The sequence below is a fragment of the Salmo salar genome, chromosome 20, assembly GCF_965601325.2.
Source record: "Salmo salar chromosome 20, fSalSal1, whole genome shotgun sequence".
Lineage (NCBI taxonomy): Eukaryota > Metazoa > Chordata > Actinopteri > Salmoniformes > Salmonidae > Salmo > Salmo salar.
Genome location: NC_138310.1, coordinates 13,518,628 through 13,541,205, shown reverse-complemented (window position 1 = coordinate 13,541,205; position 22,578 = coordinate 13,518,628). Strand labels below are relative to the sequence as shown.

General features: G+C 42.0%; 1 protein-coding gene across 1 annotated transcript; it reads left to right on the top strand.

The window, feature by feature from the left end:
- Positions 1 to 612: 612 nt before the first annotated feature.
- pes (pescadillo) lies at positions 613 to 20,749 on the top strand. The gene is made up of 15 exons (NM_001139866.1): positions 613 to 742; positions 1,271 to 1,350; positions 1,605 to 1,758; positions 1,906 to 2,015; positions 4,159 to 4,330; positions 6,946 to 7,035; positions 12,295 to 12,411; positions 12,730 to 12,807; positions 13,014 to 13,103; positions 13,613 to 13,743; positions 13,919 to 14,044; positions 14,843 to 15,027; positions 18,116 to 18,237; positions 18,726 to 18,911; positions 19,982 to 20,749. The coding sequence occupies exons 1-15, from the start codon at positions 719 to 721 to the stop codon at positions 20,063 to 20,065; spliced, it is 1,749 nt and encodes a 582-aa protein (NP_001133338.1). The 5' UTR covers positions 613 to 718; the 3' UTR covers positions 20,066 to 20,749.
- The last annotated feature ends 1,829 nt before the right edge of the window (positions 20,750 to 22,578 follow it).

The following is a 22,578-nucleotide window of genomic DNA, read 5'->3' as shown; positions in this document are numbered from 1 at the left end:
TCTTGCCATAATATGGACTTGGTCTTTTACCAAATAGGGCCACCTTCTGTATACCACCCCTACCTTGTCACAACACAACTGATTGGCTCAAATGCATTAAGAAGGAAAGAAATTCTATAAATTTACTTTTAACAAGGCACACATGTTAATTGAAATCCATTCACGGTGAATACCTCATGAAGCTGGTTGAGAGATGACTAAGAGTGTGCAAAGCTGTCATCAAGGCAAAGTGTGGCTACTTTGAAGACTATAAAATATATATTGATTTGTTTAACACTTTTTTGGTTACTACATGATTCCATATGTGTTGTTTCATAGTTTTGATGTCTTCACTATTATTGTACAATGTAGAAAATAGTAAAAATAAAGAAAATCCCTTGAATGAGTAGGTCTGTCCAAACATTTGGCTGGTTGTGTGTGTTTGAATGAATTATGAATGAATTCTTCAAAATCAAACTCACTTCCAATGAATAGATAGACACACATGGGTCATCCAAATTTGACTGATTTACTTTTACGTTTTATGTCTTTTATATTCAGGCTTTAAAATGGACAGCTTGAGGTGTCGGGGTCCTGCGAGTTTATACCGTGCATGTCACACAACACGTGCATCAGCCACGGTGTTCTTTCGTGGTGGTTGTGTTTACATGATTGTCTAGAGAAGTAAAACCATTTAAAAAAAGTAATTTATAGAGTAACACGAAAATATCTGTTCTAAATGGGGGGTCTACAGAAAAAGAAGGTAAGGTTGTCACTGTTTGTCAAATTAATTATCCAACGATTTTGCTAGCTACAGTAGTTTATCTGAGCACAGCATTAAATGGCTATGATTTTACTTTAGGCCGAACATGTTTAGCTAGCTGTTACTAGTTAGATGTAAAACTATAATCTTGCTAAAAATCACTTTAAAAAAAATAGATTGCTTACATGAAACACGTCTTTGTACTCAACTATTGTAGTTCTACGTGGGTCGAGTCATATGCCGTTGATTCAGATTTTCAACCCTTCTATGCTAGCTAGTTAACGTTAGCCTAGCTGCTACGGTAGTACGATACATCTTCACCTGCTGAATAAAAAAGACAGTAGTAAATAGTGATAAAAGATGTGCAGAACATTGTCAGCATCAAGCTTTTTGCTATTTAGTATGGTTACAGGTGTTGTAGTAACAATCTAAGAATGACATCCTCGCTAAAAGCCAGTTTTCTCCAATACCCTACATCTTTTACTGTCTTCATGTCTTGTGAGTAACTGTAAACCCATTTGTCTTCAGTATGAGAGGGGCTCTGCCACCAACTACATCACAAGGAACAAAGCCCGCAAGAAGCTGCAGCTAAGCCTGGCAGATTTCAGGTACTGGGTAACGTTGCTACTGACCCACCACAACTTGGGTCGTATTCATTAGTACGCACTGTAGCAAAAGTTTTACAATGGAAAATACGTGTTTTGTGAGTTGTAGGCCCTCCTGGTTTCAGTCCGTTTTCTTCCCTGTGGTGTCTGGTATAAACAGCCTTGTACTCTGGTTGTGAATAGAATCGCATGGTTGCCTCTGGTATTAGTTTCTGCTATGCCAAATTGAGTCTGCATCTATGTCCTGTGTTCCACAGACGCCTGTGTATTCTGAAAGGCATCTACCCTCATGAGCCTAAGCACAAGAAGAAGGTGAACAAGGGTTCCACGGCACCTCGCACATTCTACCTGCTCAAAGACATCCGGTTCCTCCTGCACGAGCCCATCGTTCGAAAGTTTAGAGAGTACAAGGTAATGTTTTATACTAGTGTTTTGACTACTATATAGACATGTTTGTTTATTGACATTTTTGTACCATACAGTGAATTTTCAGTCCATTATTTTCAAATCAAGGGGCAAATCTAGTAAGGCTGCCTTGTCCTGTTCTGTCTCTGCTAGGTGTTTGTGCGTAAACTGAGGAAGGCATATGGAAAGGCAGAATGGACAGGGGTGGAGAGACTGAGAGATAACAAGCCTGGCTACAAACTGGACCACATCATCAAGGAGAGGTGAGGTCTCAATCCACTGCAGTGCCAACTGAAAACAGGAGATGGCAATGTTGAGCATATAATTACATACACTGAATGTACAAAGTATTAGGAACATTTGGATCTTTCCACGACAGTGAATCCAGATGTAAGCTCTGATCCTGTATTGCCACCTGTTAAATCCACTTCAATCAGTGTAGATGAAGGGGAGGAGACAGGTTAAAGAAGGATTTTAAAAACTTGAGACACGGAATGTGTATGTGTGTCATTCAGAGGGTAAGAGGGCAAGACAAAATATTTAAGTGCCTTTTGAACAGGGTATGGTAGTAGGTGCCAGACGCACCAGTTTGTCTCAAGAACTTCACGCTTCTGGATTTTTCATGCTCAACAGTTTCCCGTGTATATCAAGAATGGTCCACCACCCAAAGTACATCCAGCCAACTTGACACAACTGTTGGAAGCATTTGAATCAATCTGGGCCACTATCCCAGTGGACAACTTTCGACATCTTTTAGAGTCCGTGTCCCGATGAATTGAGGCTGTTCTGAGGGAAAATGGGGGAGCAACTCAATATTAGTAAGGTGTTCCTAATGTTTTCTACACTCAGGGAATAGAAAATAGGCAGTGACTGCCAATACTGACTTTTTGCTCCCGCCTATCTGGAAGCCTTTTTCTCAAAGCTAGATCACGTTCTGTGCATGTTATTTTACGCACACTATGTAGGGCTGGGCGGTATACCGTATTTTACGATATACCGGTATTGATGCATGGACTGTTTTGGGTTTTTACTTTACCTTCTATATCTGTAGTTGAATGTTATAGTTTACTCCGCTACTTGAGGTCTCTCTCCGCTCTCTCTCCATGTTACTTTCCACACAGAACTTGCCTTGCCCACTGTCACTCAAGGAGTGCCCTTTTTGTTGGTCGACTGAGACACTTGCTTTCAGTCTGTCTGGCCAATGCACCACATGCAGCAATGTTGATGACTACAATGCTTTTTAATATAAATCCATGAGCATTCTATAATAACATGATTCAATTCTTATATCTGCTAAAGCTAGATTGTCTTTTCTTAGCATGTTGTGGCTAAGTTGTGTTAGCTCCTAATAACTAGTAAACTGGCTAAATGTACTGAGTCAGATTAAACAGGGCTAGCTATAGAGCCTGAAAATACCAGTGACGATGTAGGCCTAAATCAGCATGTTGATTGTGCAACAGTATCTTCTAAATGAAAGAGGAGTATGCACAGCATAAATGTTAGCTACATGAAGTAGCTAAGATAACGTTTTAATGTTGCCAAAGATTATAGGGTCCCCTAGGAAGCACTGACCAACACTTTGCTTCCTACCCTGTCACAATAACTCCTCTGGCATTTTCATTTGTTGTCATGTCAATTAACACTGTATTCAAAGTGCCCACTATCTTCTAACTGTAGAATTATAATAATCAGTATTTTTCCATGATTCCAACAGTTCACCCCAGTGTTTTGAACTAAATCGCAATTGAAACATTTGGTTAAAAATATGCCTTTTTTGCCCCCCCCATATCGTGCAGCCCTACATGGCAGTGTGGAAATGATCTCAAATGAGTGGGGGAAATGTATGAAAATGCAGGGAATTATTTTTGTTTGTAGTTTTAATTGAACAGTATTAAACAATTAAATAGAGATCATTGAAATCACATAGAATGTATGTGTTTCCACCCTAGGGTCACGCACTACTTATAGAAAATGTGTAACTTTTATTATTCAAAAACATAGTCATACCGTAAATGTATTTTTTAAATACCGTGAGAGCACATTTTGGCTATGTCGCCCAGCCCTTACCCTATGTAGCTGCTGTTCATGATGGACTGTCGTTTCTCTTTGCTTATTTGAGCTGTTCTTGCCATAATACGGACTTGGTCTGTTACCAACATGACGTTACCCCTCCATATCAATGAGGGAAGCAGCACTGAGCAGAAGCTATGAATGCAGCAGAGCGGGCAGCAGCTACGTAAAAATAAAAATCCTGCACGTGCACTGAGATCTCCATATCAATAGCTATGGCAAGTGACAAGATCTCTATGGTGTTAAGCCCTGTTTACGGCTCATGTCAACATAACATTTGTAAAGGATGTCCTACATTTCTGATGAGGGTTATGTTTGGGTCTATTTGTGTGCCAGGTACCCCACTTTCATCGATGCCCTCCGTGACATTGACGACGCCCTCTCCATGTGCTTCCTGTTCTCCACTTTTGCCCGCACGGGGAAGTGCCACGTACAGACCATCACGCTATGCCGACGCCTCACTGTGGAGTGGATGAACTACGTAGTCACATCTCGCTCTCTCAGGAAGGTAAGGACGACGAGACTCCAGATGTGTCCTCACTAACATAAATAGTTGGTCCTCAATGAAAATTAATGTAGGCATGATTGCTTGATTTAAGTAATGATACTGTTACAGGTACAATAGCCTCTGAAGTGGATTTAAGTCATGACAATTGGGTATACAGTGCATTCGAAGTATTCAGACCCCTTGACTTTGTCAAAAAAATGTAAGTTACAGCCTTATTCTAAAATTGTTGCTTTTTTCCCCCCTCAATCTACAGACAATACCCCATAATGACAAAGCAAAAAATGTTTTATTAACAAATAAATAAAAGGAAATATCATATTCGAACCCTTTACTCGGTACTTTGTTGAAACACCTTTGGCAGCGATTACAGCCTCGAGTCTACTTCGGTATGAAGCTACAAGCTTGGCACACCTGTATTTGGGGAGTTTCTCCAATTCTTCTCTGCCGATCCTCTCAAGCTCTGTCAGGTTGGATGGGGAGCGTTGCTGCACAGCTATTTTCAGGTCTCTCCAGAGACTTTCGTATGGGTTCAAGTCCAGGCTTTGGCTAGGCCGCTCAAGGACATTCAGAGACTTGTCCTGAAACCACTCTTGCATTGTTTTGGCTGTGTGCTTAGGGTCATTGTCTTGTTTGAAGGTGAACCTTTGCCCCAGTCTAAGGTCCTGAGCACTCCGGAGCAGGTTTTCATCAAGGATCACGCTGAACTTTGCTCCTTTCATTTTTCCCTCAATCCTGACTAGTCTCCCAGTCCCTACCGCTGAAAAACATCCCCACAGCATGATGCTGCCACCACCATGCTTCACCGTGGGATAGTGCCAGGTTTCCTCCAGGCGTGACGCTAGGCATTCAGGCCAAAGAGCTCAAGCTTGGTTTCATCCGACCAGAGAATCTTGTTTCTCATGGTCTGAGAGTCTTTAGGTGCCTTTTGGGGAAACTCCAAGCAGGCTGTCATGTGCCTTTTACTGAGGAGTGGCTTCGGTCTGGCCACTCTTCCATAAAGGCCTGATTGGTAGTGCTGCAGAGATGGTTGTCCTTCTGGAACGTTCTCCCATCTCCACAGAGGAACTCTGGAGCTCTGTCAGAGTGATCATCTTGTTCTTGGTCACCTCCCTGACCAAGGCTCTTCTCCCCCGATTGCTCAGTTTGGCCAGGCGGCCAGCTCTAGGAAAAGTCTTTGTGGTTCCAAACTTCTTCTGTTTAAGAATGATGGAGGCCACTGTGTTTTTGGACTTTCAATGCTGTAGAATTTTTGGGGGGTGTTTTTCCCTAGATTGGTGCCTTGACACAATCCTGTCTCGGAGCTCTACGGGCAATTCCTTCAACCCCGTGGCTTGGTTTTTGCTCTGACATGCACTGTCAACTGTGGGACCTTATATAGACAGACAGGTGTGTGCCTTTCCAAATCATGTCCAATCAATTGAATTTACCACAGGTGGACTCCAATCATGTTGTATAAACATCTCAAGGATGATCAATGGAAACAGGATGCACCGGAGCCCAATTTTGAGCCTCATAGCAAAGGGTCTGAGCAATTATGTAAATAAGGTATCTGTTTTTTATTTTTTTATACATTTACAAACATTTTCAAAAACCTGCTTACGCTTTGACATTATGGGGTATTGTGTGTAGTTTGATGAAGGAAAAAAATGTATTGAATACATTTTTGAATAGGGCTGTAATGTAATAAAATGTTAAATTCAAGGGGTTTTAATGCTTTCCGAATGCACTGTATGTACTGAACAAAAATATAAATGCAGCATGCAGCAATTTCAAAGATTTAATGAGTTACACTTCATATAAGGAAATCAGTCAATTTAAAGATATTCATTAGGCCATAATCAATGGCTTTAACATGACTGGACAGGGGTGCAGCCATGGGTGGGCCCGGGAGGGCTTAGGCCCATCCACTGGGGAGCCAGGCCCAGCCAATCAGAATTTGTTTTTACACACACACTCCTCAGGACCTCTCCAACCCCTCCTCAAATGATCCTGCAGGTGAAGAAGCCGGATGTGGAGGTCCTGGGCTGGTGTGGTTACACGTGGTCTGCGCTTGTGAGGCTGGTTGGACGTACTGCCAAATTCTCTAAAACGACAGTGGCGGCAGCTTATTGTAGAGAAATGAACATTAGATGATCTGGCAGGAGCGCTGGTGGACATTCCTGCAGTCAGCATGCCAATTGCACGCTCCCTCAATTTGAGACATATGTGCCATTGTGTTGGTTGACACAACTGCACATTTTAAAGTGGCCTTTTATTGTCCACAGCCCGAGGTGCACCTGTGTAATGATCATGTTTAATCAGCTTCTTGATATGCCACACCTGTCAGGTGGATGGATTATCTTGGCAAAGGAGAAATGCCCACTAATGGTGACGTAAACGAATTTGTGCCCAAAATAAAAATTAGCTCATGACACATGGGACCAACACTTGCCGTTTTTAATATTTTTGTTCAGTGTACTTATAGACTTAGCAGTGTTAGCCTATTAAGTGTTGTGAAAGCAATTTTGGAGTGGTTAGTTAACATTGAATTAGTCTGAATGAGATACACGCTCTTTAGAAAAGAGAATTGCTGGTATTCCGCAGTACACTTGACATTGTTTTGCTTTCCCTGGCAGGTTTTCCTCTCCATCAAGGGGATTTACTATCAGGCAGAGGTCCTTGGACAGCTCATCACCTGGCTCGTACCCTACCAGTTTGCCCATGACGTAAGTGCTGAGTCATATCACAGCAGCTCAAAACGCCATTTTCTTTTTTGTTTTTTGCTTTTATACTTCAGATTTTTATAGATTTTTCCACTAATGTACAGAAATTCACCATAGAAAAATGTATACAAAAACAATGCAAAAGACCGGGGTTCAGGGATACATTGTGTACAATATTCCCATCACAACGTACATACAGTTGTCATAACCACATTTAGTAATTAATGTCCCATTACTGAGCCTCAAACCGTATCCATTTCTCCCATCTGGCCTCAAACTCGTTTTCCCTTATTTCTTAACAAATAAGATATCTTTTCCATATAGATTTATTGTATAATGGCTAACGAATCATCTAGTTTGGGAGGATCTAATTTATACCTTTTTTTGTTTGTTATAGCTTTCTTACTAGTTGCAAGAAGGTTCCTAATCATATACTATTCACATCCCCTTATTTCATCCTGTACATTTCCTAGGTAGACAACAAAGTCCTAGGCACACCATAGCCCAGGATGTCTTTAATAGTAGGACACACGTTATCCCAAAACACATTCTTTGCATTTCCAGAAGATATGATAGTGGTTAGCTCCCATGTGTCCACACATTCTCCAACACATTTGTTGCGTACAAAGTTTACTCTTAATTTTAGCTGTAATAAAGAATCAATTCAGGTTCTTCCAATGTAACTCTGTCCATATTCTTGAATTAGTGGTTGCCTGTTGTTGTACACGTTCTTCCACTCATCACCTGAGATTAAAGTGGATTCATTTTTCAAAAATGTCCTTGATCTACAACATTGAGTTTTCTTTACTTTCTAGCAAGTCGTGGTACAATACTGAGATTACCCTAAATTTACTTGCCTTATATGCTTTACTAATTGCTCTCAACTCCATTTTAGTCCATGGGTGAGTTTATATGCTTTAGCTCCTTTGATATAGTAATCCATTTAACTGTAAGTATCTAAAAAAAAAAAAAATCCTGGTTTTGTATGTTGCCTTGAGTTTTCAGTATCTAAATCTTCCCATTCTCAACAGTGGTACATAATGCTGTTATACCCTGATTAACTCTGATCATATGTGCCAGATGTGCATATGATGTCAAATTTACATCATCACAATTCTTCTCCAATTTGTGTTTCCAGACCATATCAAACCAAATATCTAACGTGAATGTTGTTATTGGGTCCAATATGTCCTCCATGGTCTTATTTCCTTATCTCCCACCAACGTTTGGGTTGGCTTTCCCGTTATGCTCCTCGCTATATCCTTCCATATTGCACAATAACTTTGATCACACCATTAAACTATGGATCTGAGTTTGCTGCATAGAAATATTCTCTCAGGTTGGGTAGTACCCGACCTCCTTTATCCTTGGGAAGTTGCAATGTGTAGTATCTAATCCTAGGTTTTTTGCCATCCCAGATAAATCTCGATATCAGTTTGTCCCATACTCTATATTGACTTTGAGGTTTTATAAATGGAAGAGATTGGAGTGAGTACAATATTCATACTTCTATTCTGGAGCTGAAATCCAATTGTACCATGGACCATCTCAAAACGCCTCTCTTGATCTACATTTATATGGTCGAGGTTCGCTTTGTATATCTTCGAGGGAATATTTGGTTGAAATCACACCCAAGTATTTAAATGATTTGGAATTCCACTTCAAACCAAATTTGGTTTTCATTTCTGGAGAAGAAGTTATGTCAGGATCTGCGTTTTTAAGCGCCTTCAATTTATATCCAGAATAATGACCATATTCCTGTAATAGATTCATCAGCTTAGGGAAACTTGCCTCTGGGTTATTCAAGTACACTATGACATCATCTGCAAATAGTCAAATGATGTTCCTCTCCCACAGTGAAAACCCCTAGGTTCTCTCTCTAATTGCCTGCGCTAGAGGCTCTATATACAGGGTGAAAAGTGTGGGCGACAAGCAGCAACCCAGTCGTGTGCCTCTTTGAGATTAATCTTGTTTGTCAAATTCCCATTCACCTTTTATTCCAGCTTTCGGATTCTGATAAATGACTTTGATGCATAGAAATGTCCAATTCACACAATCAAAGCCTTCTCTGCATCTAGGCTAACCAAAGCTTCACTTTCCTCCCATTTTTGAATAGCATTGATAAAATGTAAAGTCCTTAATATTGTCTTGTTTGAGACAACCCTTAATGAATCCAGTTTGGTCTTAATCAATCATATCTGGCATGAACTTCTCAAATCTCTTGGATATAATTGAGGTATAGAGTTTATAATCTACATTTAAAATTGACACGGCAGTAGCTATTACATAATTATTTCTTTGCCTTTTGGTTATTGAAATAATAGCTTTCTTCCACGATGTGGGAGTAAGGCCCTCATTCAAGGTCCAATTGAAAGGTGATCTGAGCAATGGGGTCAATTCCGCAAAGGGTTTGTACCACTCTGATAGGAATCCGTCGCTCCCTGAAGATGTTGTTTTTAAGTCTAGTAACTGCACTCACCTCTGTAATGGGTGCCGTGAGCGCATCATTCAGTTTTTTTCCCCCCTAATAAATTGCAAATTTAGAGAATTGAGAAACTACTAGATTATATCCTCATCTGCTGTGGGTGGTTGAGTATAGAGGTCGACAGATTATGATTTTCCAATGCCGGTACCGATTATTGGAGGACCAAAAAAGCCACTCCCGATTTAATTTTTTCAATTTTTATACCTTTAAAAAAAAATGTTTTATATATAATATATATATTTTTTATTATAAAATGTATTTTTATTTGTAATGACAATTACAACAATACTGAATGAACATTTATTTTAACTTAATATAATACACCAATAAAATCAATTTAGCCTCAAATAATGAAACGTGTTCAGTTTGGTTTAAATAATGCAGAACAAAGTGTTGGAGAAGAAAGTAAAAGTGCAATATGTGCCATGTAAGAAACTAACGTTTAAGTGCCTTGCTCAGAACATGAAAGCTGGTGGTTCCTTTTAACATGAGTCTTCAATATTCCCAGGTAAGATGTTTTAGGTTGTAGTTATTATAGGACTATTTCTCTCTATACGATTTGTATTTCATATACCTTTTTGACTATTGGATGTTCTTATAGGCACTTTACTATTGCCAGTATAACAGTATAGCTTCCGTCCCTCTCCTCGCTCCTACCTGGGCTCAAACCAGGAACACATCAACAACAGCCACCCTTGAAGCAGCGTTACCCATGCAGAGCAAGGGGAACAACTACTCCAAGTCTCAGAGCGAGTGACGTTTGAAAGCTATTAGCGTGCACCCCGCTAACTAGCTAGCCATTTCACATCGGTTACACCAGCCTAATTTTGGGAGTTGATAGGCTTGAAGTCATAAACAGTGCAATGCTTGAAGCATTGCGAAGAGCTTCTGGCAAAACGCGCGAAAGTGCTGTTTGAATGCTTTGCTTACGAGCCTGCTGGTGCCTACCACCGCTCAGAGTGCTCTATCAAATCATAGACTTAATTATAATATAATAAACACACAGAAATACGAGCCATAGGTCATTTAATATGGTCGAATCCGGAAACTATTATCTCGAAAACAAAATGTTTTCTTTCAGTGAAATACGGAACCGTTCCGTATTTTATCTAACGGGTGGCATCCATAAGTCTAAATATTCCTGTTACATTGCAGAACCTTCAATGTTATGTCATAATTATGTAAAATTCTGGCAAATTGGTTAGCAATGAGCCAGGCGGCCCAAGCTGTTGCATATACACTGACTGCGTGCAATGAACGCAAGAGAAGTGACACAATTTCACCTGGTTAATATTGCCTGCTAACCTGGATTTCTTTTAGCTAAATATGCAGGTTTAAAAAATATTTACTTGTGTATTGATTTTTAAGAAAGACATGTTTATGGTTAGGTACACGTTGAAGCAATGACAGTCCTTTTTCGCGAATGCGCACCGCATCGATTATATGCAACGCAGGACAGGCTAGATAACTACACATGGTTGATATTACTAGTTTAACTAGTGATTTGTTTTTTATAAGAAGTTTAATGCAAGCTAGCAACTTACCTTGGTTTCTTACTGCATTCGCATAACAGGCAGGCTCCTCATGGAGTGCAATGTAAAGCAGGTGGTTAGAGCGTTGGACTAGTTAACCGTAAGGTTGCAAGATTGAATCCCCGAGCTGACAAGGTAAACATCTTTGTTCTGTCCCTGAACAAGGCAGTTAACCCACCGTTCCTAGGCCGTCATTGAAAGTAAGAATGTGTTCTTAACTGACTTGCCTAGTTAAATAAAGGTGTAAAAAAATTATCGGCAGTGGCGAATTTGCCAATCTTGGTGTTCTCTGGCAAATGTCAAACGTCCTGCACGGTGTTGTGCTGTAAGCACAACCCCCACCTGTGGACGTCGGGCCCTCATACCACCCTCATGAAGTCTGTTTCTGACCACCTGCAGAACCACTCCTTTATTGGGGGTGTCTTGCTTATTGCCTATAATTTCCACCTGTTTTCTATTCCATTTGCACAACAGCATGTGAAATTTATTGTCAATCAGTGTTGCTTCCTAAGTGGACAGTTTGATTTCACAGAAGTGTGATTGACTTGGAGTTACATTGTGTTGTTTAAGTGTTCCCTTTATTTTTTTGAGCAGTGTATATCTGTGTATTCGTCTAGCTAGCAGTCTTGTAGCTTTACGGCCCCCCTCATGAAATCTGTTTTAAAATTGTTACTAAGAATATCATCTATTTTTCTCCTTGTTTCTTTAATTTGTTGTGGATCAATGGATTGAGTGATCTTTTCTTTTTGTTCCATACCTTCCAGCTTCTTAATCAAATTCTGATATATATAGCCAATCTAGCTTTCTTCTGGAATCTTGTAAGTGTGATTTAGTTTCGCACAAATGACAACCTTCACTGCATCCCATAGAATATTAGGATTCAACTTATCATTTTCCTCTATACATCTCCTTATTTTTATTTGATTTACCATTGAATGTGAGAATTGAGCTAGGCCATCTCCACACGGTATTTATTTTCCTACGGTTTAGATGTATGGCCATAGAAATGATACTATGTATGGTCTGATACATCAGATATCCCAGACCCACATTCCTTCACACTATACCTATAGATTATTTTCTCTGAGAATGGAGTGAGACATTGCTTCAAGGTAAATTTAAGTTGATGCTGCTAATTGTGGGTAAATTAGAGGAACTTGCTAAGCGTACGTGGCAATGGCTCTCCTTAACATTGACTCTACAATGCAAGCTTTCAGGCATAATTATCTATCCTTTCTCCCCCAGCACCCAACAGATGTGGACTACAGAGTAATGGCCACCTTCACAGAGATGTACACTACCCTCTTTGGCTTCATTAACTTCCGCCTCTACCAGACCCTCAACCTGGTCTACCCGCCCAAGGTAACCCAGTACCTGGCCTTAACTTGCATCGTGTTCATTACGCAACAAGCGGAAGAAAACGGACTGAAACCGGGAGGGGCTAACGGAAGTTAAATAAGAAATGCTTGTTTTTGTTTTCCGTTGCAAAACATTTTGCTACGGTGTGCCCTAATGAATACGATCCCGGTGAACCATTTCAGCTATCTCGCGTCACAAGTGGCGCCTTTTTGTAACCATGTTCTTTTTGTCGATGAACATTATATTGTCTTGTAGTATACAGAGATTGTTGGCCTGCTAGTTGTCTGTCTGCGCTGTTGCTAACTCCACCCATCTCTCCAGCTGGACAGCAAAGCTGAGTCGGAGCTGAAGGCAGAGCACGAGGAGGACTATGCTATGGACTCAGAGAGCTACTTGGAGGTGGGCCTTTTCATCACTGTTATGGATTGGCACAAATCAATGAGTAAACTAAATATTAACTTGAGGATTCCTGTATATGTCGGACAGGACGACATCCCTCTTTATTGATCTGGGCTACCAGCCCGTCCTTGATGGTACTCTTATCAGTAGAAATGTGTTTTTAAGCTGTGTGTAAACTGAACCTGTGAGTTTCATGCTCTAAACAGAAACTGTCAGCCCTGAGTGCCAGCCTGGCACGGGTGGTTGCCACCGTAGAGGAGGAGGAGAACCAGCTGGACAATTTCCCTACCGAGGAGGTAAGGAGACACTGAATAAGCTATCTACCAGGTGGTCGGGAGTGTTATGACCAATGCCTCCCACGTTCACCTTTCATTCCTTCTGTTTAGAAAGCCCTTTCTTTCCCAAATCTTTGTGGGTGGAGGAACTATTTGTAGCGCACCCTCGTCGATAAATCGATAGTTCCGATACAAAAGTCGTCGTCGGTATTTGACGTTGATGTTCTTTGTAAATCATTGTTAGGCAATTTGAAGATGGGATAAAAATAGCTGCTTGAACTAATTGCTCACAGAAAGGCCAAACATACAGGCAACACTCTGAAAATCAGTGGGTCTATAGAGAGAGGCTCACGTTTTTCCCCGGTGGATTCACCTCATTAGCAGTGTTAGACTGGGCAGCACTCCTCTATGACTACAAGCTGTTTTATAAACAACATGATGCAACCAAACCATCCCTTTAACTGCCTGTGTACCCTTCTAAAAGCTTTTCCTGTCTCCTCCTTTCACCCACACCGTCTGTCTTTCTTCAGGAGGACCAGGAGAATATGCAGGCCAGAGAGAAGGAGCAGAAAGAGCAGGAGGCCCAGAAAAGGCTTTTTGAGGGGCTCAAGTTCTTCCTGAACAGGGAAGTTCCCAGAGAGTCATTGGCTTTTATCCTGAGGTGAGAACCAGCCCACTGCCACAGACATTATGGCACCCTGGGAAGTAAAAGCAAGCCAAAGCTTTTGGGGATGGTTTCCATGCCACACCGCACCTCAAAGGGGAGCTTTGACGCACCATGAAGTGAACCATTTTTAAAAAAAAAATTTTTTAATCTCCATCCCTCTGTCTGCCAGGTGTTTTGGTGCCGAGGTGTCCTGGGACAAGTCTCTTTGTATCGGTGGCACCTATGAAGTGACCGACGAGACAATCACTCATCAGATTGTAGACAGGCCTGACATGGACAAGCAGTACATCAACAGGTGAAGGGAACCCGACGGTTCATATAACTTTATCTGCAGTCATTACAGTCGTTGCCAATGTCTTGCCATTCATTCAAAATCTTTGCATGATCTTTGGGAAAAAATAATACAACCCACGCCCCTCGTTCAAATCACCAGATTTTATTTCAGCCAGGGCTATTTACAGACCAAAGTGTTTTGTTGCCCGGCTGCTAACTGTTGCTCTGGTTGGGGGGTTTCCTTCTCCTTCAGTCCCCCCTCAGAGATGGGCTCAGCTCATCCCCACAATGCCCCCTTTCAAAGGGGCTCTTCCTGCTCTGGCTGCTCAAAGGCCCCTGTTATCCAGGGCTTCCAGGGGGTGGAGTCTGTGGGCAGAGCCACGTGTGACAGTTCTTGTCCCCGTTATCGCTCTTCGTAGAGCTTAGCTTTAAACAGGGTACATAATGCCGACACTATGGGCCTGTTAACCCTGTCCAGACCTTTGTCTTCAGCTGTTGTGATCATCTCACCTTGCCAATGTGTGAATGGTCTCAAATCTTTTTGGAATGTTTAAATGTTACATTCAAAGGTGGATTGGGTTGACTGACGGTATACATTTCCCAATGGAGCCCACCTGGCACAATGGAATAGTCCCATGGGTGCAAACTCCGCCCATCTGGCACTCCAGACCGTCTGGATCAAAAACTTAAAGTATTTGAAGGAAAACGGCTATTATTTGAACCCAGTTTGATCCATATCTGTGTAGTAACCTTGGGTCGTAAAGGAGGCAGGCAGGTGTGTAACTGTAACCGTGTGTCTGGTGGTCGTGTCCTGCTCCAGGTACTACATCCAGCCCCAGTGGGTGTTTGACTCAGTCAACGCCAAGATGCGCCTGCCCGTTGAGGACTACTTCCTGGGGACGATGCTGCCGCCCCACCTCTCGCCCTTCGTGGAGGAGAAGGACGGCGACTACGTGCCCCCGGAGAAGTTAAAGCTCATGGCCCTGCAGCGCGGGGAGAAGCCCGGTAAGAGCTGAGCAGAGCTAGACTCAAAAAAAGTAGTGCACTGTAGCGGGAATAGGGTGCAACCTACAGTTAACCGCCAAAATAAAAGACATTGCAACATAGTGTCTTAACATAAATCTTCCATAATATTCCAACCGGACAATTCCAATGTTTTCAGAAAAGAAAAGGAACACGGCTAACTCCCACGTGAACGCGCGCCTCTGAGCTCATGTCATTTTCTCACTCATCTACTTCCAGGAGCTCTTATTCTATCCATATTCACAGTAGAAGCATGAAACAATGTTCTAAAGACTGTTGACATCTAGTGGAAGCCTTAGGAAGTGCAAAATTAACCCTAAGTCACTGTATAGCAATCACTTGAAAAACTACAAACCTCAGATTTCCACACTTCCTGGTTGGATTTTTCTCAGGTTTTTGCCTGCCACATGAGTTCTGTTATACTCACAGATATCAAACGGTTTTAGAAACTTCAGAGTGTTTTCTAACCAAATCTATTAACCTCTCTGGGCTAGGCGGGACGAATTCGTCCCACCTACGTAACAGCCAGTTGAAGCCTGTGGCGCGATTTTCAAAACCTTAAAAATCCTATTACTTCAATTTCTCAAACATATGACTATTTTACAGCTATTTAAAGACAAGACTCTCGTTAATCTAACCACACTGTCCGATTTCAAAAAGGCTTTACAACGAAAGCAAAACATTAGATTATGTCAGCAGAGTACCAAGCCAGAAATAATCAGACACCCATTTTTCAAGCTAGCATATAATGTCACATAAACCCAAACCACAGCTAAATGCAGCACTAACCTTTGATGATCTTCATCAGATGACACTCCTAGGACATTATGTTATACAATACATGCATGTTTTGTTCAATCAAGTTCATATTTATATCAAAAACCAGCTTTTTACATTAGCATGTGACGTTCAGAACTAGCATACCCCCCGCAAACTTCCGGGGAATTCGCTAACATTTTACTAAATTACTCACGATAAACGTTCACAAAAAGCATAACAATTATTTTAAGAATTATAGATACAGACCTCCTCTATGCACTCGATATGTCCGATTTTAAAATAGCTTTTTGGTGAAAGCACATTTTGCAATATTCTAAGTACATAGCCCAGGCATCACGGGCTAGCTATTTAGACACCCGGCAAGTTTAGCACTCACCATAATCATATTTACTATTATAAAAGTTTGATTACCTTTTGTTGTCTTCGTCAGAATGCACTCCCAGGACTGCTACTTCAATAACAAATGTTGGTTTGGTCCAAAATAATCCATCGTTATATCCGAATAGCGGCGTTTTGTTCGTGCGTCCCAGACACTGTCTGAAATGGTAAATCAGGGTCGTGCGCATGGCGCAATTCGTGACAAAAAAAATCTAAATATTCCATTACCGTACTTCGAAGCATGTCAACCGCTGTTTAAAATCCATTTTTATGCCATTTTTCTCGTAAAAAAGCGATAATATTCCGACCGGGAATGTCCATTTAGCTAAACAGAGGAAAGTAAACAAAGCTTTCGGTCGACGCGGGCACGAGCCTGAGTCTCACAGTACTGTAACCAGCCACTACCCAAACGCGCTACTTTGTTTCAGCCAGAGCCTGCAAAGCCACGATTCAGCTTTTTACCGCCTTCTGAGACCCTATGGCAGCCGTAGGAAGTGTCACGGGACAGCTAAGATCCTCACTCTTCAATAAACAGAGACAAGAAGAACGACACCTTGTCAGACAGGCCACTTCCTGAATGAAACCTTCTCACATTTTTGCCTGCCAAATGAGTTCTGTTATACTCACAGACACCATTCAAACAGTTTTAGAAACTTTAGGGTGTTTTCTATCCATATGTAATAAGTATATGCATATTCTAGTTACTGGGTAGGAGTGGTAACCAGATTAAATCGGGTACGTTTTTTTATCCGGCGGTGTAAATACTGCCCCCTAGCCCTAACAGGTTAATAATATGCATATCCTACCTTCTGTGCCTGAGTAGCAGGCAGTTTAATTTGGGAAGGCTTTTTTATCCGGATGTCTAAATACTACCCCCTACCCTAGAGAAGTTAATAGGGCTTTGGGCTCATTGTTTCAATGCACCTTGGTATAGATTCTACAAGTATCTGGAAGTCTATGGGAGGGATGGGACACTGTTCTTCCACAAGAGATTACATCATTTGGTGTTTTGAAGTGGAAAACTGTCTCAGGCGCTGCTCTAGAATCTCCCGTAAGTGTTCAGTTGTGTTGAGATCTGGTGACTGAGATGGCATATGGTTTACATCATTTTCATGCTCATCCAACCATTCAGTGACTACTCGTAGGGCCCTATAAAATCTGCATTGCAGATCGAAACCAGATTTTTTAAAACTGAATAAATTGTTGAACGAAAGAAATCGAGTAAATGTATTGAACTTATTCGAAAATGCATTAATTTGCCCAATATTATTATCTTAAGACATGAACAAAAATGCATCAGTGATTTGTATTTTCCTTTCTGAACATTCTGAAGAGGCAACGGCGCAGGAATACTCGTCTGTCTGCGCGTTTGTCTACCACTTTTTGTAGCCGTTAGCGATGAGGCTAATGTAATGACAACCGTCTTATGTTAATTAAATGTTTACTACAAAGTAGCCTATGCCTACCTGGCAGAATATTATTATTTGCATCAATCCAGTGGCCATTTGTTTAGCAAACTCTGCAATCACATGAGTGCTACAGAAACATCACTAACCAAACAACGGTCTCTGGCTGGTGCTCATTTTAATCCACATTTCTTCGATTTTTACCCTCGAGGTCTCCTGATGTGGTTTAAGCATTGTTGTGGACTTGGAACAGCCAATTTTGTGGATGGGGGCATTGTCATCCTATTGGGGCATAGCCATGGTGGCCAAAATAGTGGCCTGCTGAGCATTTTTATACATGAGATTGGCATTGTAATTCCTTAATTAATTTAGGAACCACACCTGTGTGGATGCGCCTGCTTTCAATATACTTTGTATCCCTCTCTGCTTCCCATGTTTCTGCACCTGCATGATGGATGTTGCGTTCAACTAAAATGTTCAACCATTTTTTCTTTTTTAAATATCAGTACAAGAAGAGGATGAAGAGGAAGAGGATGAAGACGAAGAAGAGGATGACGATGTGGACGATGAAGAGTTCACCGAGGAGAAGAATCTGAAGAAGATGGAGGATACGCGAGCCCAGGGCAAGGTGAGAGAATCCTAGCAGTCTCTAGACCAGGGTTCCCCAACTGGTGGCCCACGGGCCAAATTTGGCCTCGGGTGATTTGATCTGCCCCCCTCCCCCAAGTTTTCAACAAAATATATACATTTAAAGTCTGCTACAAGTGGTTTCAATTTTGAATATTTTTTTTAATAATAAATAATATTCTCACATAATAGGGGGAGATATTTGATCATATAGAAATTTAAGCAAGGTTTTGAAATTGTTTTAGTCAAATATTATATCAGTTTGGGTTTCCTCCGGTCAATTTGCAGTCTAAAAATTATTTAGACTTATGTTCCTGACCATCCACTCAAGAATCAACCCGTGGCTGAATCTAGATGATCCCTCCTTTACAGTTTTACCATCTGAATGGCCTGTTTCATCTAACATAAAACATTATCGTAAGGCGTAGTGCACCATAGTGCCATTTTGGACACACCCTTAGATGTATCTTTTCTCTCCTGTCCCTGCAGACTTTGTCGGTGAAGGTGACCCCCGGCAAAGTGAAACCCTGGGAAACTGGTTCCGTGGGGAACAAGGTGCGGCTTGAGCAGGAGGAGAAGGCAGAGGAGAAGCGTCTGGCCATCATGATGATGAAGAAGAAGGAGAAGTACCTGTACGACAAGATCATGTTTGGCAAGAAGAGGACGACCCGAGAGGTGAGTCCCCTCCGCTGCGCACCGGCCAAACCGACATAGCACTTCACATGACATCACTGCGTCCCGTTGCCTGTCGATGGAAAGATATTTACATAGATACAGTGCTGTGAAAAAGTATTTTCCCCCTTTCTGATTTTCTCTATTTTAGCATATTTTTCAGATCTTCAACCAAAACCTAATATTAGATAAACCTGAGGGAATAACACAAACAGTTGTTGTTGATTAGTCTCTCACGTCGCTGTGAAGGGATTTTGGCCCACTCTTCCATGCAGAGCTTCTTTAACTCTGCGACATTTGGGTGTTTTCGAGCATAAAATGCACGTTTCAGGTCCTGCCACATCTCAATCAAGACAATGATCCAAAACACACAAGCAAGTCTACATCAGAATGGCTGTAAAGCTACACATTTCAAGTTTGAATGGCCAAGTCGAAGTCCAGACCTAAACCTGATTTGCGCTGTTGTGGCAGGAACTGAAACGAGTAGTTTATGCAACAAAAAAAACCAGTAACTCCGGAACCACACGAGCGTAAGGGGGTAATTACTTGTTCACACGGGCATTGGTTCCTTCTTAAATGTGTTTATTAAATAAATCAAATAAGTAACACATTTTGTTATTTGTTCACTCATGTTTCCTTTATCTAATATAAGGTTTTAGTTGAAGGTCTAACAATTAGTGTCAAAAATAGAGAAAGTCAGTAAGGGGGCAAATGCTTTAAGACGCCGCACATCACCGTGTCAGACGCCGCACATCACCGTGTCAGACGCATTAGTACATTTGCCTCGGGAACAGCTAGTCTCACAGCCATATTAATATACATGGAGGTAGAGGATCAGGCCTGGCATTTTGGGATAACTGGCAGTGTACTTTCCACTAGGCTGCTATCTTTGTGCCTTGTACCTACCTATTGAGCTGTAGGGCTAATGATTAACAGGGTTTGAATAGCCAGGCCCTGGAAACCGTGCACGCTAAAACAATAGCCCTTTTAGAGGGCATGTCACCTTGGTTGCACACTCATGAATTCTCGATTTACTGCGCTGTTCATTAACTCGATCTACTTTCCCCTCGCAGGTTAACAAGCTGACGGCGAAGAGAAAGGCCCACGAAGACGCCAGCAAGGCTCAGAAGAAGCAGAAAAAAGCCAAGAAACAGTAGCCGCTTGACACTGGATATTCATCAAGGACAATTTTTTTTGTATTTGTATGGTCGTTGATCATACAAGGTTGAAACTCATAGGTTTATTCAGAAAAAGTTGGTCCCATTGAATATGATGAGTGTTAACACCATGTGGTCACGCGTAGTGGCAGGTGGAGGAGTCACATTGTTGTGAAATATTATCCACCCTGCCTCAACCATCGCGAGGTGACTTTGCTTTGTTCTTATGTGTGAACTCAGATATTCTGGTCAGTACTCTATACCTGAATTCCCCCCCCCCCCCCCCCCCATGATTCACCCTATTTTTAATCTATGGCATGTGTAATTAAAGGTGGTTCTGAGTACTTTAGTAGAATAACTTGTTGGTGTCATCAGACAAATTTAAATTTGTATGAAGCTTACCCTGACAAACATTTTGTATTGCCTAAAAAGTGACTCTTTGCTTGATATGTAATTCAAATAAATTGTTCATGGACTTTTTTGGGGGTTCAAGTTGGCCCACTTTTAACTTGAGGGGGGTAAATGTGCGGCAGCAATGCACACGGCAGGGCTTAGTTACCCCTATCAACCTGTCACTTATGTCCAATCTTTCTTTGTTTTACGCGTTAAGGCTTGTTCTGAAGACTTTCCTTCATGAAAGTTTAAGTGGGGCAGATCCTTTGGATTAAAATTCTTGCATCAGTGTCCATTGTACTGAATTACTTACTGTTACTTCTAGTCACTGCTGCTCACTGGGAGTCAAATTCTCCTGAGTTTGGCGGGGCTTGAATAATACACTGCTCAAAAAAATAAAGGGAACACTTAAACAACACAATGTAACTCCAAGTCAATCACACTTCTGTGAAATCAAACTGTCCACTTAGGAAGCAACACTGACAATACATTTCACATGCTGTTGTGGAAATTATAGGCAATTAGCAAGACACCCCCAATAAAGGAGTGGTTCTGCAGGTGGGGACCACAGACCACTTCTCAGTTCCTATGCTTCCTGGCTGATGTTTTGGTCACTTTTGAACGCTGGCGGTGCTTTCACTCTAGTGGTAGCATGAGACGGCGTCTACAACCCACACAAGTGGCTCAGGTAGTGCAGCTCATCCAGGATGGCACATCAATGCGAGCTGTGGCAAGAAGATTTGCTGTGTCTGTCAGCGTAGTGTCCAGAGCATGGAGGTGCTACCAGGAGACAGGCCAGTACATCAGGAGATGTGGAGGAGGCCGTAGGAGGGCAACAACCCAGCAGCAGGACCGCTACCTCTGCCTTTGTGCAAAGAGGAGCAGGAGAAGCTCTGCCAGAGCCCTGCAAAATGACCTCCAGCAGGCCACAAATGTGCATGTGTCTGCTCAAACGGTCAGAAACAGACTCCATGAGGGTGGTATGAGGGCCCGACGTCCACAGGTGGAGGTTGTGCTTACAGCCCAACACCGTGCAGGACGTTTGGCATTTGCCAGAGAACACCAAGATTGGCAAATTCGCCACTGGTGCCCTGTGCTCTTCACAGATGAAAGCAGGTTCACACTGAGCACATGACAGACGTGATGCTGCCTGCAACATCGTCCAGCATGACCGGTTTGTCGGTGGGTCAGTCATGGTGTGGGGTGGCATTTCTTTGGGGGACCGCACAGCCCTCCATGTGCTCGCCAGAGGTAGCCTGACTGCCATTAGGTACCGAGATGAGATCCTCAGACCCCTTGTGAGACCATATGCTGGTGCAGTTGGCCCTGGGTTCCTCCTAATGCAAGACAATGCTAGACCTCATGTGGCTGGAGTGTGTCAGCAGTTCCTGCAAGAGGAAGGTATTGATGCTATGGACTGGCCCGCCCATTCCCCAGACCTGAATCCAATTGAGCACATCTGGGACATCATGTCTCGCTCCATCCACCAATGCCACGTTGCACCACAGACTGTCCAGGAGTTGGCGGATGCTTTAGTCCAGGTCTGGGAGGAGATCCCTCAGGAGACCATCCGCCACCTCATCAGGAGCATGCCCGGGCGTTGTAGGGAGGTCATACAGGCACGTGGAGGCCACACACACTACTGAGCCTCATTTTGACTTGTTTTAAGGACATTACATCAAAGTTGGATCAGCCTGTAGTGTGGTTTTCCACTTTAATTTTGAGGTTGACTCCAAATCCAGACCTCCATGGGTTGATAAATTGGATTTCCATTGATTATTTTTGTGTGATTTTGTTGTCAACACATTCAACTATGTAAAGAAAAAAGTATTTAATAAGATTATTTCTTTCATTCAGCTCTAGGATGTGTTGTTTAAGTGTTCCCTTTATTTTTTTGAGCAGTATATATTGGTGCCGTTGTGATACTGGTTTGTCTAGAATGATGGTTTGTTGACAACCGTAGCATGTTAGCTTAGCCTAACCCAGCTATGGACAGAAGTGACTACATAGCAGGTTAAGAGCCCTAATGCAGTAGTTTAGGAGAATGGAAAAGGGTTAGGCTCTAGCTAATATGCTGAAGTTGTCAACTTTATTTTTCGACGTGACAACTAGATGGCGCT